At 52.0% G+C, this 21,214-nt stretch overlaps 1 protein-coding gene across 2 annotated transcripts; it reads left to right on the top strand.

Moving 5' to 3' along the window:
- Positions 1–12,857: 12,857 nt before the first annotated feature.
- On the top strand, positions 12,858–19,899 carry Cdkn1a (cyclin dependent kinase inhibitor 1A). 2 transcript variants are annotated; one of them, XM_038342805.1, is made up of 3 exons: positions 12,858–12,937; positions 17,402–17,858; positions 18,547–19,899. In XM_038342805.1, the coding sequence occupies exons 2-3, from the start codon at positions 17,420–17,422 to the stop codon at positions 18,594–18,596; spliced, it is 489 nt and encodes a 162-aa protein (XP_038198733.1). In that variant the 5' UTR covers positions 12,858–12,937; positions 17,402–17,419; the 3' UTR covers positions 18,597–19,899. The 2 variants fall into 2 exon arrangements, with proteins under 2 accessions (XP_038198733.1, XP_038198734.1); XM_038342806.1 differs by lacking the exon at positions 12,858–12,937 and adding an exon at positions 17,177–17,324.
- The last annotated feature ends 1,315 nt before the right edge of the window (positions 19,900–21,214 follow it).

Here is a 21,214-nt window from a genome sequence, read left to right as displayed (position 1 = left end):
ACCAGGCTGGCCTCGAACTCACAGAGATCTGCCTGCCTCTGCCTCCCGAGTGCTGGGATTAAAGGCGTGTGCCACCACCGCCCGGCTCCTGTTTGTTTTTGCTTGGATTTCCCCCCCTTTGGAATCAGGGTTTCACTATGTAGCCTAAGCCGGCCTTGAACTTGTAAATTTCTACCTCAGTTGCCAGTGCTGAATGCAACCACTCCCTCCTGGAATAGCTACTGCCAAAAATAGCTTTTGTGGGGATGAGCAAGATGGCTTACTTATGAGCAAGTAAAGGAGCTTGCTGCCAAGCCTGAGTACCCGAGTCCGACCCCTGGGGCTCACACGGTGGAGGAGAGAACCGACTTTGGCCAGCTGACCTCTGACCTTCACACCTGCTCGCCTAATGAAGAAATAAGTAAATAGGAATAGCAATGAAAATAGCACGTCCGTGACACATGGAACATGGGAAAGTTCTGGATTCTGCAAGCCGTCTGCTGCTCAGTGGTTTCAGCTGGAGGGCTGTCTCTGGAAGGAGAGCCATGTAGTCAGTACCTCTGGGAAGGAAATGGGGGCTGGAGGCTGGGGTCCTTCTGGGTCTCTGGAAGGAGAGCCATGTAGTCAGTACCTCTGGGAAGGAAATGGGGGCTGGAGGCTGGGGTCCTTCTGGGTCTCTGGAAGGAGAGCCATGTAGTCAGTACCCCTGGGAAGGAAATGGGGGCTGGAGGCTGGGGTCCTTCTGGGGCCTGGAAAGACTGTTCACCGACATCCTTTTTCATCTTTTCGGCTGTGGCTCCTGGGAATGTATTATGGCCTCAACAAAATAAATACAGGAAACGAAGGAGAAATGAAACTGTACTTTGGACTACACTACAAATAGAATTTTAAAGGTATTTGGAAAAAGAAAGGAGGGACCAGCTGCTATTGATGGTGTCAAAGCAGTACTTGTCTTCCCGAGCCTGCTGACTCCAGTGTGGCCTGGCTCAGGGCAGCTCAGGCTAACAGCTCTGGGTTGGGTGGGGGGAATGGGACCGGACAGGACGGGCATCAAGCTCTCCACAGGTTTTCTAAGACCCTAGTGGGGGATGGGGAGAGAGTCTTCCTTCTACAGAAAGCCAGGCCGCCCCGGCACGACTCGTTTTTATTTTGTTTCATGTGATTATTGGTATTGTTGGGTTTTGTTTTCTGACACAGGGTCTTCTGCAACCCAGACTGAGGGCCAAACCGTAGTACATGGCTGATGCTTACAACCTTGAATGTCCCGGTCATCTGGCCCCCATCTCTGGAGTTCAGTGATTGTCCACCACACTTGGTTTGTGAAGTGCTGAGGCTAGAACCCAGGGTTGCCTGTATGCTAGGTAAGCTCTCTACCAGCTGACTACATCCCTCAACTCCTTGTTTTGTTTTTGACAGGGTCTCATGTACTCCAGGCTGGTATATGTAGCTGAGGATAGCCTTGAACTCTGGATCCTCTTGCCTTAATCCACTGAGTGCTGGGATACCAGGCAACATCACCACACCCACTGTGGTTGTTATTGTTATTATTTTGAGAGAGAGAGAAAAAAAATCAGGAGTACCCATGGGAAGCAAGTGGGAGCAAGCCAGGCCAGCTGAAGTTGTCCACATGCTCCTGCCTTGGGTCTCTGGTGATATAATTAGCTGGTTTTTCCAGTGATGAGTGGGTGGCTCACTCCTGCATCCCTGGCAAGGCTGGAAGATGATGCAACCAAAGGCAAGCCCGGGCAAGTGGTGCCTGAGACAACCCAGTCCTGGGCATGGGGAGTGTGGGTCAGACTGCCCGGGAGTCATCCCCCAACGCCCCGCCCCACCCCACCGTGCTGTGACAGCTTCTATTCTGAGTTTTCTCTCTCTCCCAAAGGTGGGAGAGTCTGGGAAGAACTTCTGGAGGCCAGATAGGGGGCTCTGCTCTGTGGGATTAAATCAGGCATTGAGGATAAAGAATGGGGCTTGTAATCATGAGAGAAATTTTCAGGTCCCCTGCTCCATCACTCAGTCGTACTTTGCATTGCTTGGCTTCTTGAGACAGGGTCTCTATGCAGCTTAGGCTGGCCTCAAACTTGCTGTGCAGAGAAGGATGCCCTTGAATTTGTAACCTTCCTGCCTCCATTGCCCTAATGCTGGAACTATATGCTTGCACCATCACATCTGGCCATGGGGCATAGTTTTTGATTAAGTTAATTATTATATAAAAAGATATTAAGGGCTGGCGAGAGGGCTCAGTGGGTTAAGGAGTTTGATGCCAAGCCTGACACACGGAGGTCTTAGAACCTACGTATTGGAAGGGAACCGCTGACTGTCGGTCACTGTCCTCTGACCACCACTAAAGTGCCCTTGCACCGGTGCGTGTCCACACCCAAGAAATGATGCAATTTAAAATATAAGAGATTAGAATGATACTGACTATTTTTTAAATATTTATTTGTATTTGGATAGGCATTTTGCCTGCATGTATGTCTGGTACTTCCTGTGTGAAGTCCTGGATAATGGGGTCTTGGGGTGAGTAGTACAGGAGATCACCTCCTTTCTTCCTCTCGAGAGGGACCCACTTGTCCTAGCTTCTGTTCTCTTCCTGTGGAGAGTCTCTGTGTACGTAGGACCTGAGATCTTTCTCGAAATTTTTATTGATTTTGTCGTGTGTGTGTGTGTGTGTGTGTGTGTGTGTGTGCATGTGGGCACATGCATGCCAGGTTCTCATATGGAGGTCAGAGAACACCTTTTTGGAGTAGGTTCTAACCTTCTGTACGTAGGTTCTAGGGACCTGGCTCAGGTCCTCAGGCTTGGTGGCGTATCAGCCGAGGACATGACAGCTTCATGGTTCATATATTGTAGATATGAGATAGAGGACAGCCGGAGGCATCTGGAAGAGTCCAGAGCACAGACAGAAGTAGGCTGAACATGGCCAGCAGAGTGGACTTGGCCATAAGAGAAGCAGGAGCGGGGGCGGGGTGGATGGGTGGGCGCAGAGAAGGGAAGTAGAGCAGAGAGCTGGCCACAGGAAGCTGGGTTTTTTTTTTTCCTAACCCCTGAGTTTTTTTGTTTGTTTCTTTGTTTGTTTCTTTCTTCTTTGCTTCAGTACTAGGCCGTTGACCCTAAGGCCCTGGTGTGCCCGGTGAGTGTTCCACCACTGAACTGCATCCTTCAGTTCTTTCATTCCATGCTTGAGGCTTCACTTGGTTGTCCAGGTTGACCCTGAATTCACTTTACAGGCCTTGAACCTTCCATCCTCCTGCCTCAGACTCCCGAGTAGCTGGAGTGAGCATTTTCCCCAAAGGCAGGTCCCTTCCTACCCACTTTCCCTCTGTTCAGAAACCCTGGGTTAGGAGAAGAGTCAGCTGTTGGAGCCGTTTTTTCAGCCAGTTGAAATTTAGAGAGGAAAACTGGACCTTTCTTGAGGTCTCAGGGAGCGAGGCCCCCACCCTTCCAGATCTAGGCTGAGCACAAAGCACCCGCTATAAGAAATGCCAGGGGCTTCTTCAAGGGCTGTCTCCTAGGCCCCTAGGGGATTCCAGGAGGATTTGCCAAATAAGGGATTTCCTGCATGTGGGCCCAGTGACTCCTTAGGCTTTGATGCTCATTTTTTTTTCTTTTGAAAGCTGTCTACCAGAAGGAGGAAGTGGGGTCCTGCTGTGTGAGGAGACAGTGAGCACTGTTCCTTTGTCCCCGTGTGGACCTCATGGTTTCATTTCTGGTGGAGCTGGGAATCCACATCTGAAAGGATCCACTTCCTAGGCACCTCTGCGATGTTCTTTCCCGTCTAATGACTCAGCGGGGGGGGGGGGGGAGGGCCTAGGACGCTGGGGCCGGAGGACATCTCATGCGTTCGTCCACTGAAGTCAGGGTGACGGTTCCTTCAGAATCTCTGCAAGAAGCAAGTCATCTGTTGTCTGGGAAGGTGCCCCCCCCCCCAACAAACGCGTCCCCAGCCAGGGACTATAGAGACCTGTGCAGGCAGAGGTGGCCATGGGTCAGCTTCTCATCTGTGGACTGGTGTACGGGAGGTAATTCGAGTCCTCTTGAGTCAGGTCTTGTGAACCTTCTCCTCGCTCCAGCCAGGGACGAGACCTCGGGGAAGCTATGGGATGGAAAGGGCCTGGACCCCCGAATCACCACGTGGAGGTCGCCTGTCACCTACAACACCTTTCCTGGATTCATGATTGTGTGAGAAATTTAACCTCCCCCTCCCTCAAATTTTTTATCTTGCTGAAGTAACTGACTTTGTTCTATTTTGGTTTCAGTTGGTCTCTCGTAGAATAGCTGGCCTCGAACTTGTGGCAATTTTCCTGCCTCTTCCACCTGAAGGTCAGGATTTCAGGTGTGTGTTTCTACACCTGGTTCATCATTTTAGACAGGATCCTAGGTAGCCTAGACTGGCCTCAAAGGCATGATCTTCCTGCCTGGGATTATAGGTGTGGGCTACCAAGAAGGCCCTTGTCACATTTCACAGTCTGTTTGTTTTGTAGTACCATGCCCCCTCACCCACCTAAGTCACTGTCCTAAGTCACTAGGAAGTTTCCTTGAGGAAACCCAGCATCTGGTCCCCTCTGCACAAGTGCAAGTGTCTAAGAAGCCACAGAAGATCGACAGAGAACATCATACCACCCCGTCTCTGCAGCCATAGTGGGGCCGCTGTCACCAGGGCTTAGAGTAGCTGCTGCTGCATTCTGGGGTGGCTCTGGGGCTAACATGACCCCAGAGGAACCCAGAGACACCTTAGGGCAAAGACAAAGGTGAGCAGCTGCAAGGAGGAAGGGGTGGAGCCACAGGAGAGACCTAGACTTGCCCTGACCCCTGCCTGAGTGACTCCAGCCGAGGCCAGCAGCTCCCAGGCCAGGGTCCTATTTCCCGGTCATCTGCAGCACTTGTCCTTGTCCTGAACTTTTGAGGCCACTGTCCCACTGTACAAACAGAGGCTCCGAGCCCCAAATCCTTAGCACTTTGATGATGTGTGCTGGGGCTTGTCTTGGGAAGGGCTTTGTTAGGGAAGAGAAAGAGTCAATAATGCCAAGTCCTCTCCATGGTCACCCGAAAAGCTGGTCTTGAGGGAGGGGTGTCTTGAGGGAGGGCGGTCATCTTGTGGCTGTTTGTTTTGTTGAAACGGGATCTCATGTAGCTCAAGATGGCTTCCAATTCAATATGCAGCCGAGGATGACTTTAAGTTTCTTTTTTCCTTTTAAAGATTTAGGTTTTAAGCCGGGCGGTGGTGGCGCACACCTTTAATCCCAGCACTCGGGAGGCAGAGGCAGGCGGATCTCTGTGAGTTCGAGACCAGCCTGGTCTACAAGAGCTAGTTCCAGGATAGGCTTCAAAGCTACAGAGAAACCCTGTCTCGAAAAACCAAAAAAAAAAAAAAAAAAAAAAAAAAAAAAAAAAAAAAAAAAAAAAAAAAATTTAGGTTTTAGTTATGTGCATATGTGTGAGGTTTATGTACGTGTGAGGTGCCTGATGCGGTCAGAAGGGGAAGTCAGATCCCCTAGAGCTATAGCTGGTGGTGAGCTACCCAACGTGGATTCTGGGTGCCGAATTCAGGTCCTCTGAAAGACCACTGCATACTCCTAACTGCTTAGTAATCTCTCCAACCCCAAGACCTTGAACTTCTGAACCTCCTGCCTCTACCTCCTGGTGCCAGGATGACAGGTGTGTGCTACCCCACCCGGTTTATTCCGTGTTGGCATGGATCCCAGGGCTTTGTCCGTGCTAGACAAACTATTTTCTGAGCTACAACTTCAGCCTATAATTAGATATTTTAAAAACAAAAATGATTGAGCCACATTTAAATTATGTGTTTCTACCTAACAAGCCACATTAAAGCCCGTTGGTGTGGGTTTGATCCTCACACCACAACAAACAAGGACAGAAAAGGACACAGCAAGGGTCGGGTGTAGTGGCATTCACTTTTAGTCTCAGCACTTGGGAAGTAGAGCAGGAACTGGCCAGCGCAAAGGGTGAAGGTACTTGCCATCAAACCTGACTGAGTTCCTTCCCCAGGAGCTATCTGGTAGGAGAAGACTGGTGCCTCTGACATCCACAGGCGTGTACATGCACACAAAATCAATAAATTATATATATGCATATATACGTATATATGTATGTACATACATACATACACATATATGTAGTGTTAAGAAACACAAGCTGGCCGGGCGGTGGTGGTGCACGCCTTTAATCCCAGCACTCGGGAGGCAGAGGCAGGCGGATCTCTGTGAGTTCGAGGCCAGCCTGGTCTACAAGAGCTAGTTCCAGGACAGGCTCTAAAAAAGCTGCAGAGAAACCCTGTCTCGAAAAACCAAAAAAAAAAAGAAACACAAGCTGAAGCAGAGCACAGTGGCGCACATCTTTAATCCCAGCACTTGGGAGGCAGACGCAGGTGAGTTTGAGGCCAACCTGGTCTACAGAGTGAGTTCCAGGACAGCTGGGGCTACATAGAGAGACTCTGCCTCAAACAAAAAAAAAAAATGAACAAACAAACACACACACACACACATACACACACACAAACAAACGTACAAGGTGGAGCAGACAGCATTTGAGAGATGACACCCAAGGTTGGCCTTTCTGGTGTGACACACACACATCCACACACATTTACATGTGCACTTGTACCTACACAGATGAACACATACATATAAATACAAGAAAAAAAAAGAAGTTGATTTCTTTGGCATAAATTCTAGTTTTCATTAAGTAAAACTAGAGCCAAGTCAGGAACACAGAAATCTCTCCACAAACATTATTATTGCTGGTATATAGATACTCCCAGAGAAAGGGTCCCTTGGAATCACTAATCACTTAAACTTCTGACTGGTTGGATGTGGGCGTAGGTGGTGTGTGTGTGTTAATTTATAGTGTGCACACCTCTCTGGGTAGAAAGAGAATCGGTTTAGGCGGAGAAAAGAGATGGGCTCCAATGGACACCAGAGGCCCAAGAGAGGCTCATTTGGGCCTCCCTGAACCACCGGAGCTGGTTCAGCAAGGCCCAAGAGAGGCTCATTTGGGCCTCCCTGAACCACCGGAGCTGGTTCAGCAGTCTAGGCTCTGCCATCCTGTTAGTCCTCCGGGTGCATCTTTGATGTAGGCCCCAGGCAGAAAGCAGTCTTCTCTGAGGCAAGCCCTGAAGAGGGACTCAGCTCTCCTGTCAGTCAGCCTCCTGGAGCCTCTGCAGTGAACCAGAACCAGAGCTTTGGGAAACCGGTCGCAATCCTTTAGGGACTAGCAGAGGTAAGGCGTGAGGGCACACCACTCCTTGCCTTCTAGTGTAGGAGGTCCTCTGTTTATTGGTTAATGAATAAAGAAACTGACTTGGCCTATAGCATGGGAGGAGGGAGGTGGAGTCAGAGAGACGCCATGGAGCTGCAGCCAGGGTCAGACATGCTGAAACTTTGCTGGTAAGCCACTGCCACATGGCGATACACATATTAATGGAGATGGGTTAAATTAATATGTAAGAGTTGGCCAATAAGAAGCTAAAGCTAATGGGCCAAGAAGCAGAGATTTAAATAATACAGTTTCTGTGTGATTATTTCAAGGCGAAGCAGCCGAGAAGTAACTAGCGGCCCCTCCTCCAACAGCCTTCCAACCTGTCTACATACCATTCCTTCTTCCCGGACCCAGGCTTCTTGACCAACTTTCTCCATCTCTAATCTACTCTCTGTCAAACTCCTGCTGACCCTTCACACCCTACCCTGCATGCCCGCCTTAGTTACTTTTCTATTGCTGTGATAATCACCACGGCCAAGGCAACTTACAGAAGCAGAGTTTAGGGGTCAAGCCCATGACCATCATGGTGGGAACCATGGCAGCAGGCAGGCAGGCAGGCCTTGGAGCAGTAGCTGGGAGCTCACGTTTTGAGACACACTTATGAGACAGACAGAGCTAACAGGGACCAGTGTGCACTCTTAGAAACCTCAAAACTGGCACACAGTAGACACCTCCTTCAACAAGGCCACACCTCCTAATCCTTCCCAAACAGTTCTTCCAACTGAGGACCAAGTAGTCAGAGAGAGGAGCCTATGGGGCCATTCTCATTCAAACCACCCTGCATACCCTTCTGAGGTGGGGCCTCCATAGAGGTTCCCCTTGCTCCCCAGTCTCCTAGAGAGCAAGCCTGTCACTGGACTCTACTGTCCTGCCTTTTTTTTTTCTGTTCCTGCTGTTGCACCCTGGGAGCAAGTCCCATGAAGAGATCCATGTTTTATTCGTCTCTATACCTGTGAGGTCAAGCATCGTCCACCTGAAGCCCGTGGATGGTTATGGGCTGCCCATTTCTAGCTTCCAGGCCTCTGCATACCCCTGTTGATTTCTTCAGACATCGGCTAGTTTGCAGAAGTAGCACCATGAGCTTTTACTATTTAGACTAGAAAGTAGACCACACTATCAGTCCATCATCCCCGTTCTGTGCTGGGCTCATACGTGTAACTATTTAAAGCAACCATTGGCTGGGCTGTGGTGGCACACGCCATTAATTCTGGCACTGGGGAGGGAGAGGCAGGCAAAACTCTGAGTTGGAGGCCAGCATGTTCCTACAGAATGAGTTCTAGGACAGCCAAGGCTACATAGAGAAATCCTGTCATGGAAAACCAAAAATAAACAACATAAATAAAGCCATCATTGTACCACACATGACCTAGACAACAATGCCCTCCCCGCTGCAGATTTGACAAGATAACATGATTGGCTCCAGTCAATGAAATCAGTCTCCAGCTTTCTTGTCCTCTACAGTTTGGGCAAAGGCAAGGACTCACAATCTGATGGTGTCATTACAGTATCGTCAAGCTGCGGTCAACCTGAAGCCTAAATCCCTGAAAGACCATATGGCGTAGAGTGTCCCATGACTTATTTGGCATAAACAATTGAGAAGTAAGTAACCTGTTAGTTTTTTTTTTTTTTTTTTTTTTTTTTTTTTTTTTTTTTTTTTTTTTTTTTTTTTTTTTGTCAGCGTGGCAGAAACTGGAGTCACCTGGCTAAAGGCACCTCAGTTGAGGAATGGCCTCCAACAGGTTGGCCTGAAGGCAAGCCTGTGGGGGCATTTTCTGGGTTAATGATTAATGTGGGAGGATCCAGCTCACTATGGGTGGTGCCACCACTGGGTAAGTGATCCCGAGTTGTATAAAAAAGCAAGCTGAGTGAGCCAGGAGAACAATAGTGTTCCTCCAATGTCCCTGCTACTGTTCCTGTCTCCAGTTCCTGCCCAGGTTCCTTCCCTCAGTGCTGGTCTGTGACTTGGAAGCGTAAGATGAAGTAAACCCTTTCTTTTCCAGGTGGCTTTTGGTCCGTGTTTTCTCACACAACAGAAACCCTAAGACATTCACAGAACCATCCTGCCAGCCAGCCTGCCTGCCACCTTGTTTTTTGAGAGTCTGATATTAGCTTGGAGCTTGCTGACTAGATTAGGCAGCTGGCCAGGAAGTCCCAGAAATCCTCCTGCCTCCAGCTCCTCAGTGATGGGATTATAAGAACGTGTGGCCAGGCCTGAGCCCTTACTGTGGGTACTGGGGACTGAACTCAGGTTCTGCACTTGCAAGGCAAGCAACTTTACCAACTGAGCCCCAATGGAATACATGTCCAATGCTAGAACTCCGGTTGTGGGAGGCTGGCTGAGTTTTAGAAGCATCCTTTCTGTCTTGGATTTCTCAGGGATCTGATCCACTCCACTCTGACACTGATGCTTAGGTTATTTTCTGTTCTGTCTTTGCTCTGGGGTCGCACTTCTTGGGAGTCCTTGTGGAAGTGAATTCTTCTGAAATCTGACCGTCCCTGTGTGGGACTCCCCAGTTCTTTTCTGAGAAATTGGTGATATGGGTCCCCACACTTCCTCTCTCTTCCTGGGTAGCTCCAGCAGCTGACGTGGAACCTTCCTTACATCCTCCTTCAGCCTTAGTCCCACATTTCCTTTCTACCAGCCTGAGAGGGTCTTGCAAGGTTGGATTCTTGGCTGTCCTCTCGGTGAGCCCAGCAGCAAATCTCAGCAGCCGGCTGCGGTGGGCCGGGACTGGTTTTCTAACCTTCAGGAACATGTCTTAACATGCCCAGCCCTGGAACTGGAGAGGTGGGGCTGCTTCATGCAGGGAGGTGGGGACGTGATGGCACACACACTACTTGCTGTGGGTGCAGGAGGGACATGGAAGGCAACAGAGAGCCCAGATAGCCTAGGGATATCCCACCCTGCAAGCTTGAGATGGGAGCAAACTGGAAGGTGGCATGTATCTTGTGACATGTATCAGATGATGAGTGCTTTTGTGTTTGTGTGTCTGTGTGTGCTTGGGGGTCAGGTACTGTGCATGTGACTTTACGCATTTGTAGGGGCTGAAGGGGTTCTCCAACCGTGTGCCTGAGTTCAAGTGCAAGGCTAAGCCTGTTTGTTAGAAAGCCCGAGCTATCCTAGACTTGGTAAATATTTGTTGAGGACTTTTGTGGTGCTCTGGGAAGCCAGAAGTTATTTTAAAAATCTCCCCAACGTCAACAGGACAAAGGTACAGGAGGTCACAGCGCTCAGCAATTCACTACAGGCCTTTATTAAAACTGTGTTCTCCCAAAGTAAACAGACAGACAATGTCACGTCTATCTGAAATGCCTGGAGGCCAGAGGGATTTGAGCAGTTGGACATCCTGGGCTGGCCTGTGACAGCTCAGCCCTCGGAGGACCTGGGTGCAGGGAGGAGATGGAGCAGGAGCTGGGATGTTTGGGAGAGGTCTAGAGCCGGGCTGTTGGGGGTTGGAAGGGTGCCCCATGCCCTTCTCAGACTTCCATCCCCCACCATAGAGGAGAGGCTTGACCTCCTTAGGTCAGCTAAATCAGAAGAGGAAGACAGGGCATGTCTGGGCAGTGATTTCTAGCATCCAAGAGCAGGAGATGAGAGAACTCACAGCTACTCCAAAGCAGGATTCGATTCTTTTAACTGATTTCTGTTGAGATTAAGGCTCCATTCCCTGCCTTTGAATTTTTTCTCTCTGTTCTTTTGTTTTGAGAGAGGGATCTGTTTTTGGTTTTGAGGCAGGGACTTTTGTAATCTAGGCCAGCCTCAGACTTGCTATGGGGTAGCTGGGGATAGCCCTGATGAATTACCGATCCTCCTGCCCCCTGGCACCTGAGGGCTGGGATCACAGGCGCAGGCCGCCACTTCCAGTTAATGCAGTACTGGGGAATCGAACTCAGGGCTTCGTCAACGTTAGGCAAGCTGTATTAAGGGAGCTACATCCCCAGATCTATCTGATTGGTTGTGATGGGGTCTCATGCAGCTCAGGCTGATTTTGTAATCCCTGCCTCCCAAGTGCTGGGATTACAGACATGTCTTACCATGCCCATCTGAGACGGGGGTCTTGCTAAGTAGCCCATATGGCCAGGTTGGAACACATAACAAGGCTGTCTGAAGAAAACCCCCAACAGCTGTACAGGATGGGTCAGACCTACAGTCCCATTCTCAGGAAGGAGGTTAAGGCAGAAGAATTGCTTTGAGTTTGAGGCCACCTTGGGCTACACAGCAAGACATTGTCTCAAAAATGCCAAAGCAGAGCAAATAAAACTGATTTGGAAGCAAAACAAAACAAGGCAGGAGGTGGGAGCTGATGACACCTCACCTCTGGTCTGTCAGGAGCAGCAGTAGGTATTTCAGAAATGTCCTTTATGAATGTCATATCCGTGAACTGTCTGGAATGGAGGGCTATTAGGCATTTTTCTCGTTTTGGATCCACAAATAAGACACCGAGAATTAAGAGAGCTATGGGTAGCGCCCCGGAGACCAAGCAGGAGCCATTTCTTGGTTGTGTGGTCTGAATCAGTTCTGGGCCTCTCTGAGTCTTTGTTTCTCCATTGAGGTATATGTTGGCTGTGTGAAAAAATACCCACATGCTGGCTTCCACAGAGGCAAGGGGGAGGGCCACAGTTTTCTCTGGTAACTAGTGCCCCCTTCTGAGAACTGGACCCAATCTCCTCCCTTTCTCAGGCAATGACAGCAAAAGCTTGGCATCCTTCACTTCTTTAGACCGGTTTCCTTATCTCTGAGATGATAAGAGCGTGTTCTGAACCCAAAGATGCTCTGTTGGGGTGTCTGAGAGCCTCAGATGCTTCTGGGAAAGGGGGGCTACTGGGGGAAGAGCTCTGGGAATAGTGGGATTTCTGGGAATTTCAAAGAAAGTCTCATCCTTTTTATTATGTATGGATTTTGTTGTTCTGAGATGGTCTCACTGTGTAGCCCAGGCTGGCCTTGAACCCATCACACTCCCCCTGCCTCAGTCTCCCAAGTGCAAGCGTTCCTGTCCTTTGCCATCATAATTCAGCTTGGATATTGATTTATCTATTTATATTTGAAACAGAGTGTCACATATATCTCAGGCTGGCCTCCATTTGGCTAAGTAGCTGTCAACTATGACGTTGAACTCCCAATCCTCCTGTCTTCACCTCCCCAGCGCTGTTATTACAGACATGGACCCAAATGTCCAGTTTATGAGGTACTGGGGATCCCACCTAGGGTTTCCAGTAAGCTGGACAAGCACTGTACCTACTGACCCACCTCCCCAGACTCAGGTTTTTATTTACTGACATCATCTAAACCCTTCCCAGAGGGACAGACCCGTAAACGCTCAGCCTCAACGCATGTCTATGGCTCCGTTGGTGGGATACACGACCAGCAAATAGTCAGGTATGGGGGGAGGGGAGGGCGCGCCCTCTTGCCGCGCGCGGGTTCGGGCTGTCTGGAGCCTAGTCAGGCGCGGGCTTAGATTCCCGGAGGGGAGGGCGGGCCAGCGCGTCCCGGGGATGGGTGAAGGAGCTGCTGGTCCTGCCTCCGAGGCGGGCCGGGGCGGGGCGGGAACCGATGCTATAAGAGGGTTGCTCGAAGCCAGCCGCAGCAGTCGAGCGGTGTGAGCTGCAACCTTGTCACAGTCGAGGGGAATCGGAGCCAGGCGCCAGACACAGAGTCACTGCGATATCGAGACCTTCGGAGGTGAGGGCGAAGCGGCAGGGAATAGTAGTTTACCGGGGACAGCTCTGCGCTGAATCCCACATGCCCCCAGAAGTGTTTGTGTGCGGTTGTGTGCAGGGATGGGTGTGTCACTGGTGTGTGTGTCTGTGTGTGCCCGCCAGATTCACAGGTGTGTTCGCGGCAGGTGTATGATGGGTGTGGGTCTGAGTGCGTCCGTGGTGGTCACCGCCTTTGTATGTTTTGAGTGTAGCGAGGGTCGGGCTTTGTCGCAAACTCGGCATACAGAATCCGAGTTCCAGGACCAGGGATGGCAGTCACCCTCCCAGTTCTTGGAAACCCGGCCGGACCTGGCTGATGGGAACCCACTGCTCAGAGCTCGCTCCTTGCTGCCAGTGCTTTTAGGGATTCCAGGTGCGGCTCGCCAAAGGCGTGAGAACGTAGCCGGTGTCCCGAGAGAGGCCCGGGGTGGCGGGGACAAGCTGCGGGGAGTCCATCTGTGGTCCGGCACAGAGCGGTTGGTTTTCCGATCCCACGGGTGCCGTCCGGTCCCGGGTCGGTGGTGTAGTCCAGGTGTCCTGCTCCGCAGTAGCCGCCACCCCGCTGGGCGCTGAGGTCAGCGCGAGCTGTGTCCTCCGCCCTCGGGAACGTGCCTGGGCACGTCCTAGAGGACAGGCAAGGAGGTGACTCATTGTGACAAGGAGACCCCCGGGCACCGGATTGAGATCAAAACCGCACCCCAGCTGGTGATGGATCAGTGGTAGCCCAGAAGCCCCCTTCTCTGCCCGGGCACAGTCTGGTCCCTGCCCCTGTCCCCTCCCCCGCGCGGCACAGTGACCTATTTGGCGGGCACAGTATGTTCCCAGGGAGCACGGGACACGGGGAGATCCTGGACGCGGTGTCCGGTCCCCGCTCGGTGGCGCGCCCTCGGGGACAGGGAGTTTGGGCGGTCCCTGTCTACACTGCCAGTCCGGGAAGCGCAAAGGGTCCCACCCACCGCACCCACCACGGCGGGGTCCAGTGGCCGCGGGGCGCAAGAGGATACCGCATTGCAGAGTAGCGGGGATCCCCGGGGAGGCTTGCTGGGTGCCGTATATCAGACAGGCGTCCCCAGACCTAGTCACACCCGGTATAGGAAGATGACGGGGCCGGGCCAGGCTGAGTGCACCCAGTAGGGCGCATCCATCCCACTTGGAACCCATGGGGACGAGGGCCACACTTGCCCTGGTCCTGCGGTATAGACTCGAGCTTTGGTTTGGCATTTGGGGGCGCGCTGGCAACTTCCTCTCTTCCCATTCCTCTACGTCGCGTTTCAGCGAGGACACTCGAGCGGTTTTTGTTGTCCTCGCCCTCATCTATTTTTATTTTCCAGGGATCTGACTCATCGCGTGCTTTGGGCGTGGAGATTAAGGTGGAGGGGGCCAGAGCTAAGCGTACTTACTTTGCTCTTCCCTCCCTTCCCCTCTCCTCTCTCTCTCTCCTCTCTCGCTCGCTCGCGCGTGTGTGCGTGCGTGTGTGTGTGTGTGTGTGTGTGCGCGCGCACTGGTTTCCCAACATAGGCGGGAGTTTAGGAAGCCCGGGCTCATCGTGACGTGTTTTGCGGCTCAGGGCCCCCCTCCTTTCCTCTCCCCTCCCCACCCCAGGGTGACGTGCAGCTCCGGTGCCCATGCAGTTTTGGCGGGCGGGCAGCGCTGGGCAGGAAACTGACTCACCATGCCTGGCTCTGCCTACGCGCCGCCCACCGCGCGCCGTTTCCCGGGAGCACAGCGCCCCCTCCCGGCCGCGGTGGGAGCAGCAAGGCCGGCTGTGCACGGCTGTGCGCGGGTCCCAGTGCCACCCGCCGCTGCCACCCCCACCGCGGCTTAAAGAGAGGCCTTCGCTGACTGGATTGTGTTTAGGGAATTAAAATATGGATGATGGCCAGCGAGGGAAGACGTTGCCTTTGTAAAATGAGGGCTCATGAAAGAAGTGGTTTTGAACAGGGTGCGGAGCGGACTTTGTGGAAGGCGTGGCCCCTGAGAGTCAACGTGGGGAGCGGCCCCTGTAAGAGATTCTGCTCCTAGAAGCAGGGGACTGTGCAGATTCCCGATAGAGAGTTGGCTGGGCTCTTCCTTGTGCCTAAGGAGCACTGAGACTATTGGTGTTCTTTTTCCTTCTCTGGCCCCTATTAGTTGCCCTCTGGGGAAGGGCACAAAACTTGGGCTTGGACTCCGTTTGTCTGAGGAAATAAGACCTGTTTCCAACAAATCTCTCTCTCTCTCTCTCTCTCTCTCTCTCTCTCTCTCTCTCTCTCTCTCTCTCTCTCTCTCTCTCTCTCTTTCTCGCACGCACTATCTGGCCCCCGGCTGCCCTTGACTCACAGAGGTTCTCCTGCCTCTGGCTGGAGCGTTGGGATTAAAGGTGTGTGCCGTAACAAGGAGCCTGACTAATGTTTTTTTAAAAACTCTTTCCCAAGTGATTCAGCTGGATCTCTGTGGTTATGACCCTCTAAATGAGAGGGAGAGAGAACGGTGGTTCAATGTTAGAACAAATGGAAGTGGGTTCAAGCTGCGACTATGCCACTTGCGAGCCCTGCGACTTTGGGATACCTTATTTCACTCCTGAGCCTTGTGGTTAGCTCTGCCTAAAAGGAGGTGATAGTGCCGTCTATTAACAATAGGTGTGGAGGCTCACGACTGCCATCCCTGGGGGACGACTGTGAGTTCAGGCCAGCTTGGCCTACATAGTGAGCCCCTACCTCAAATAAATCAAAGGGGATGGGGGGGGGAGACAGAAAGGAAAAAGAACTAATGAATACAGCCATGCTTTAGGAGGACTGACAGTCGTAAACCACTTAGAGCAACCCTTGCACTAACAAGGTAAATGTCCCCCAAATCCTGCCTGTAGGCAGAGGCCATCTGAGGCTCTTTCCACAGTGCCACGGAGCCCCTTTCATGGGCGGTGGGCATCTGTCTTGGTCCTGTGTTTTGTTTGTTTGCTTGTTTTTGAGAACAGGGTCTCACTACATAGTCCAGCCTGGTCTTGAACTCACGGAGGTCCTCTTGCCTCTGCCTCCCATGTGCTATAGTCCTGTGTTTTGGGGAGGCACTGCATTTTACTTATATTTTGAAAGAGTCTCTAGCCTACCTCGTTCCCCCTGTAGTAGCCAAGGTTGACTTTGAACCTCTGCTTTGCCTGTTCCTCCGGAGAGCTATGATTACAGGGTGCGTTGCCACACCCAGTTTACAGAGAGTGTCTTGCTTGCTAGGCACAGGTTTTTACCATCCCAGCCCCCAGCCTTTGGGGGCGAGTTTCTTCATCTCTTCTGGCTTCCTACCTTACTTTGATCTGAGTGCCTACCGCTCTTCCAGCCTTGGGCAAACTCATCCTGAGGAGCTGAGGGTATATGTGGTGAGAGCCTAGGAAGCTACTAGGTAGACTTTGCAAGCTCAAAGGCTGGAGGGCTGGACGGGAGCCCAGGAGAATCCAGTCCGTCCGTAGGACCGGCATCCCCTAGTATTGGAGTCAAGCCAGAGCAGGCAGGAGTGGCCTGGGCCCCTCGGGTATCTCGGGTATCTCTTGTTCCCTCAACCAAGCCACCTTTGATTCTCTGTGCCTGTGAAACGGGTTCCTTGGGCACAGGCAGTAAGCAGGTCTGGGAGGTGTCTAGACTATAGATTGTATGATCTGCCTGGCAGGATGTGACTTAGCCTGGAGAGAGCCCTGGCATCCTTAGGAAAGGCCTCCAGCAGATAGCACCTGCCAACTGCGGTCCGGAGGAGGAGGTGCCCATGGAGGGGTGAGGAGGCAGCTCTGTCAGAACGGGGCCAGAGAGTCATGTTATTTATCTATTGCTTCCATTTCCCAGGGCCGCCTACACTACTTAGTTCCTCCTCACATCTGCTCTCAAATAGAGCCCAGAGATGTTAAGATACATATTTGGGGCCACCCAGCAAAGCCTTGATTCTGACCCAGGCAGTCCTGGCCCCAGTGTTGTCTCCTCTCTCCCAGCCACCTTGACAGCCACCGGAGCACGCTGCCACAGCTACACTAAGAATCCAGGCCAGAGACACCGAGCTGCTTTTTAACTGTTGTACTGAATAGCAGCGCCAGTGCTGGCTTATGTGTTTTATCCCAAAGTCCAGGCACTTGGGATTGGCTGGATGGAATTACCAGCAGCAGGATAGGGGACTGAGGCCTGGCCCAGCTGCCAGTGGCGTGGGGGGTGGGGGGTGTGTGGGAAACCATTGTATTTGGGGTGTTCACACCCATGAAGGACACTTTAGCACAAGACATTGATTTTAGCCGTTAGTAGCCCTGGTGTAAACAGGACTGTGACCCCTACTTCTGCAGTGCATTGGCCTCTGTGGACATCAGCTGTGACCTTGACTTGCAGGGCTGGCTGAACTCAGCGTCCACTTTGGGTCTCTTGGTGAGGCCGGTTCTTGGGAGGAAAGAGGGGTCAGGAAGTTGTGCGGTTCCCACAGTGACCTGGGTCTTGTGTTTCAGCTACAGGCACCAACCACCATGTCCGATCCCAGTGATGTCCGACCGGTCCCACACAGGAGCAAGGTGTGCCGCCGTCTCTTCGGACCCGTGGACAGCGAGCAGTTAAGCCGCGACTGTGAGGCACTCATGGCCGGCTGCCTCCAGGAGGCCCGAGAACGGTGGAACTTCGACTTCGTCACCGAGACGCCTCTGGAGGGCAACTACGCCTGGGAGCGTGTTCGGGGCCTAGGGATGCCCAAGTTCTACCTGAGTCCTGGGTCCCGTGGCTGTGATGACCTGGGAGGGGACAAGCGGCCCAGTACCTCCTCTGCCCTGCTGCAGGGATCAGCTCCGGAGGACCACGTGGCCCTGTCGCTGTCCTGCACTCTGGTGTCTCACGCCCCTGAGCGGCCTGAGGACTCCCCGGGTGGCCCTGGGACCTCTCAGGGCCGAAAACGGAGGCAGACCAGCCTGACAGGTAAGGCTGGGTTTAGGGAGGGGAGGCCCCCTGCCGAGGGTCACGCAAGTCTGCAGCGGAGCCCCGCTGGCTGATAGGGGTGGGTGGGTACTAATACTCGGGGCTCTCCATAACAGTGCTCTAGATCAAAGCCAGAGAACATTCCAGCCATTCCCCAGCACCAAGCCATTCCGGCCTTCCTTCTGTAGGTGAGGGAACTGGGCCGAGGGGTGATAAAGAGGACACAATAACAACTAAGCTGACAGTCACCTGACCCAGGCATTTTCTCTGCAGTGAAGGGAAGGCTCAGGGGAGGGTGGGGTTTGGCGGTAGAGCAATGGCCTAGAGCCCACCCGGGAAGCGCTGGGGGTGTGCCTTTGCAATAGCAGGCTGGAGTAGCCAGTTCACACTGCACGTTCCAGCCCGGTACTGCCAAATAAGTAAATAAGGGGCGGGGCTAGAGAGATGGCTCAGCAGATAAAGAGCACTTGCTGCTCTCGCTGAGTTTGATTCACAGCACCTACCTGGCTCACAATCTAACACCCGCAAGCTTTGTGATCTTGATGGAGGATCAAGCACATGGAGGAGGCTCTCCCTGTGGGAGGTGCAGTTCCCTGGGCTCCGCCCACCTCCCAGTGTAGCCAGTGTGGCCTCCCCTTGGGCTCCTTCCCCCTCTGCCTCTGACCTGACACTTGTTTTCTCTCCACAGATTTCTATCATTCCAAACGCCGGCTGGTCTTCTGCAAGAGGAAGCCCTAACGTGCCCACAGAGGCCTCACCCTCTTCTGCAGTGGACCAGGAGGCCCCTTCCCCACCTTCTGCCTTAGGCTTTCCTTCACTCTGTGTGTCTTAATTATTATTTGTGTTTTAATTTAAACTTCTGTATATACTCAGCCTGCCCTCCCCCACCCTCCAACATTAGCGTTATTTAAAGGAACTAAAATGGTAGGCTGGTCGCCCCTTAGCGCGGGGATTTTTATTATGTAGACTATTATTTAAACCCTCCTCAACCCAAACTCAGTGTTCCCTATCCTGAAGGGACGGTCGGACTGGCTTCATGCCAGCTGCACCCTCCTCCACCCACCCCCAACCCCGCCTCCATCCCCTGTCTGGGTGAAACTCTCCCCAAATGACCTGGTTCCCTGCCACCTGTCTCAAGAGGGTGATCCTCAGACCCGAATAGCACTTTGAAGGAGGGCCAGCTGAGTGGGACTGTGGGGTCTCCTTGTTACCTCTAAGGCTGGCCAGGGTGACGGTGAAGTGGTCACAGCCTAGAACAGGAATGAGACTTAGCCTGGTTGGGACTCAGCTGTAATGTCCTGACCCTTGATACTCAGACTTGTAAAGACAGGGAATGCCTCCCACTCTGGGTCCCCTTTGCCACCCCTGGGGAGCCTGCCTCCCCTGTGGGTCTCTCTGCCAGTTGCCCCTCTATTTTGGGGGGTTCATCTGGCACTCTGCTGCTCTCCCCTCTCCAGATCCTCGCCCCCTCCCCAATACTCCCAAGTAAGCAGGAGGCATCTCTGGGCACCGGTAAGGGAAAGGGGTTCACTAAGTAGGGTTCCCTGGTTCTACCTCAGGCCACTCCAGTGATAACCACCTTCCTTGTGGTTCCAGGGTGGTGAGATAGGCCAGGCCTCCCAGAGCAGTGAGCACCCCTGTGGTACCAGTGTGTGGTGGGGACCCTAGTTGCTGAAGTCATCAGTGACCTCTCCCATCTCTTAGAACTTTGAGCAGCAGATATACAAGGAGCCGGCCAAGATGGCACCTTAAGGGCTAAGCAAGCTAACAGGAGACCAAGAATGGTGACTGACCCTTACCCAGGACTGAATCCCCATGGGCGCCAAAGCACTTACGGAGTCTGACCCCCTGCACCCTGTTTCTGTAACATCCTGGTCTGACTGTTTGCCCTTAGCCCCGCCCCCCCAAACATGTATTTTGGCCGCCTCCCTGTTTCCACTCAGACTGTCAACCTTCCAAGAGCAGGGACCATGTCCTGCACTGTTCCCAGTCCCACCCCCCCACCCTAAAGCAGGTGCTCAATAAATATTTCTTGATGACTTGTGATGATTTGTCATTAGAACACGTGGGGAGGGGTTGCTGTGTGTGTGTGTGTGTGTGTGTGTGTGTGGTATGTGTGGTGTCCAGCTCCGACTCAAGGGCACACTCATGCAATCACATTCCTCCCCCCCACCCCCCCACCCCCGTGATGGGAATTGAACCTGCATCCTTTAGCCTGACCGGCAGGAACTCGCTCCGCCCCTGAGTTGTAGCCCCGCCCCTTCGCTTTTCATTTTGAGACAAGGTGAGTTCCAGAACAGCCAGGACTGTTACACACAGAAACCCTGTCTCCAAAACCCAAAACACAAACAACCCAAAAATCAAAAAACAAAGCAAAACAAATTTAATTGGGTCTGGCTTAAAGTTTCTCCATGGCAAGAAGCCTTGTGGTTTGTAGGCAGACATGGTGCTAGAGAAGGAACTGAGAGTTTTACATCTTGATCTGTAGGCAGCAGATGCAACTGTGTACCACTCTCGAGCACACATGAGACCTTAAAGCCCACCCTCACAGTGACATACTTCCCCCAACAAGGCCATACCTACTCTAACAAGGCCACACCTTCTAATTGTGCCATTCCCTGTGGGTTGAGCATTCAAACATGTGAGTTTATGGGGGCCATACCTATTCAACTACCACATAGCCATTGTGGGTGGTGACAGCCCTGGATTGTTGGTGCTGAGTTCTATAAGAAAGCAGGTTGAGCAAACCAGTAAGCAGTACCCCTCCATGCCTCTGCATCAGCTCCTGTCTCCAGGTTCCTGTCCATATGAGTTCCTGTCCTAATGAACAGTTCTGTAGAAGTTTAAGCTAATAGACTCTTTCCTCCCCAACTTGCTTTTGGTTATGGTGTTTTATCATAGCAATATAGACCCTTACTAGAACAAATAAATATAAAAATATTGAATATAATTTGGTTTTTCAATTTATTTTAAGTGTATGAGTGTTTGTCTACATGCATATCTGTGTACCATGCATGTTGCCAGCAGAAGTCAGAAGAGGGTGTCAGATCCCCTTGTACCCGCATTTTAGATGGTTGTGCACTTCCATGCGGGTGCTGAGAACCAAACCCAGGTCCTTTTCAAGAACAAGTGCTCTTAACCATTGAGCCATCTCTTCAGCTCCTCTTGAATTTTGAGACAGGGTCGCTGGTTTCCAATAAGCTATGTAATCAAATCTGGCCTTGAACTCTGAGCCTCCTGCCTAGCTGTCTTAGGTGTTTTTTTTCCTCCATTTCAACTAACCTTTAAGGTTATAACCTCTACTTTACAGATGAAAAAACAAAAAACAAAAAAAACCCACAGCAACAAACTGAAGT

The sequence above is a fragment of the Arvicola amphibius genome, chromosome 9 (assembly GCF_903992535.2).
Source record: "Arvicola amphibius chromosome 9, mArvAmp1.2, whole genome shotgun sequence".
Lineage (NCBI taxonomy): Eukaryota > Metazoa > Chordata > Mammalia > Rodentia > Cricetidae > Arvicola > Arvicola amphibius.
Note: the sequence above shows the minus strand (reverse complement) of the source record. Positions and strands in the feature narration are given on the sequence as shown.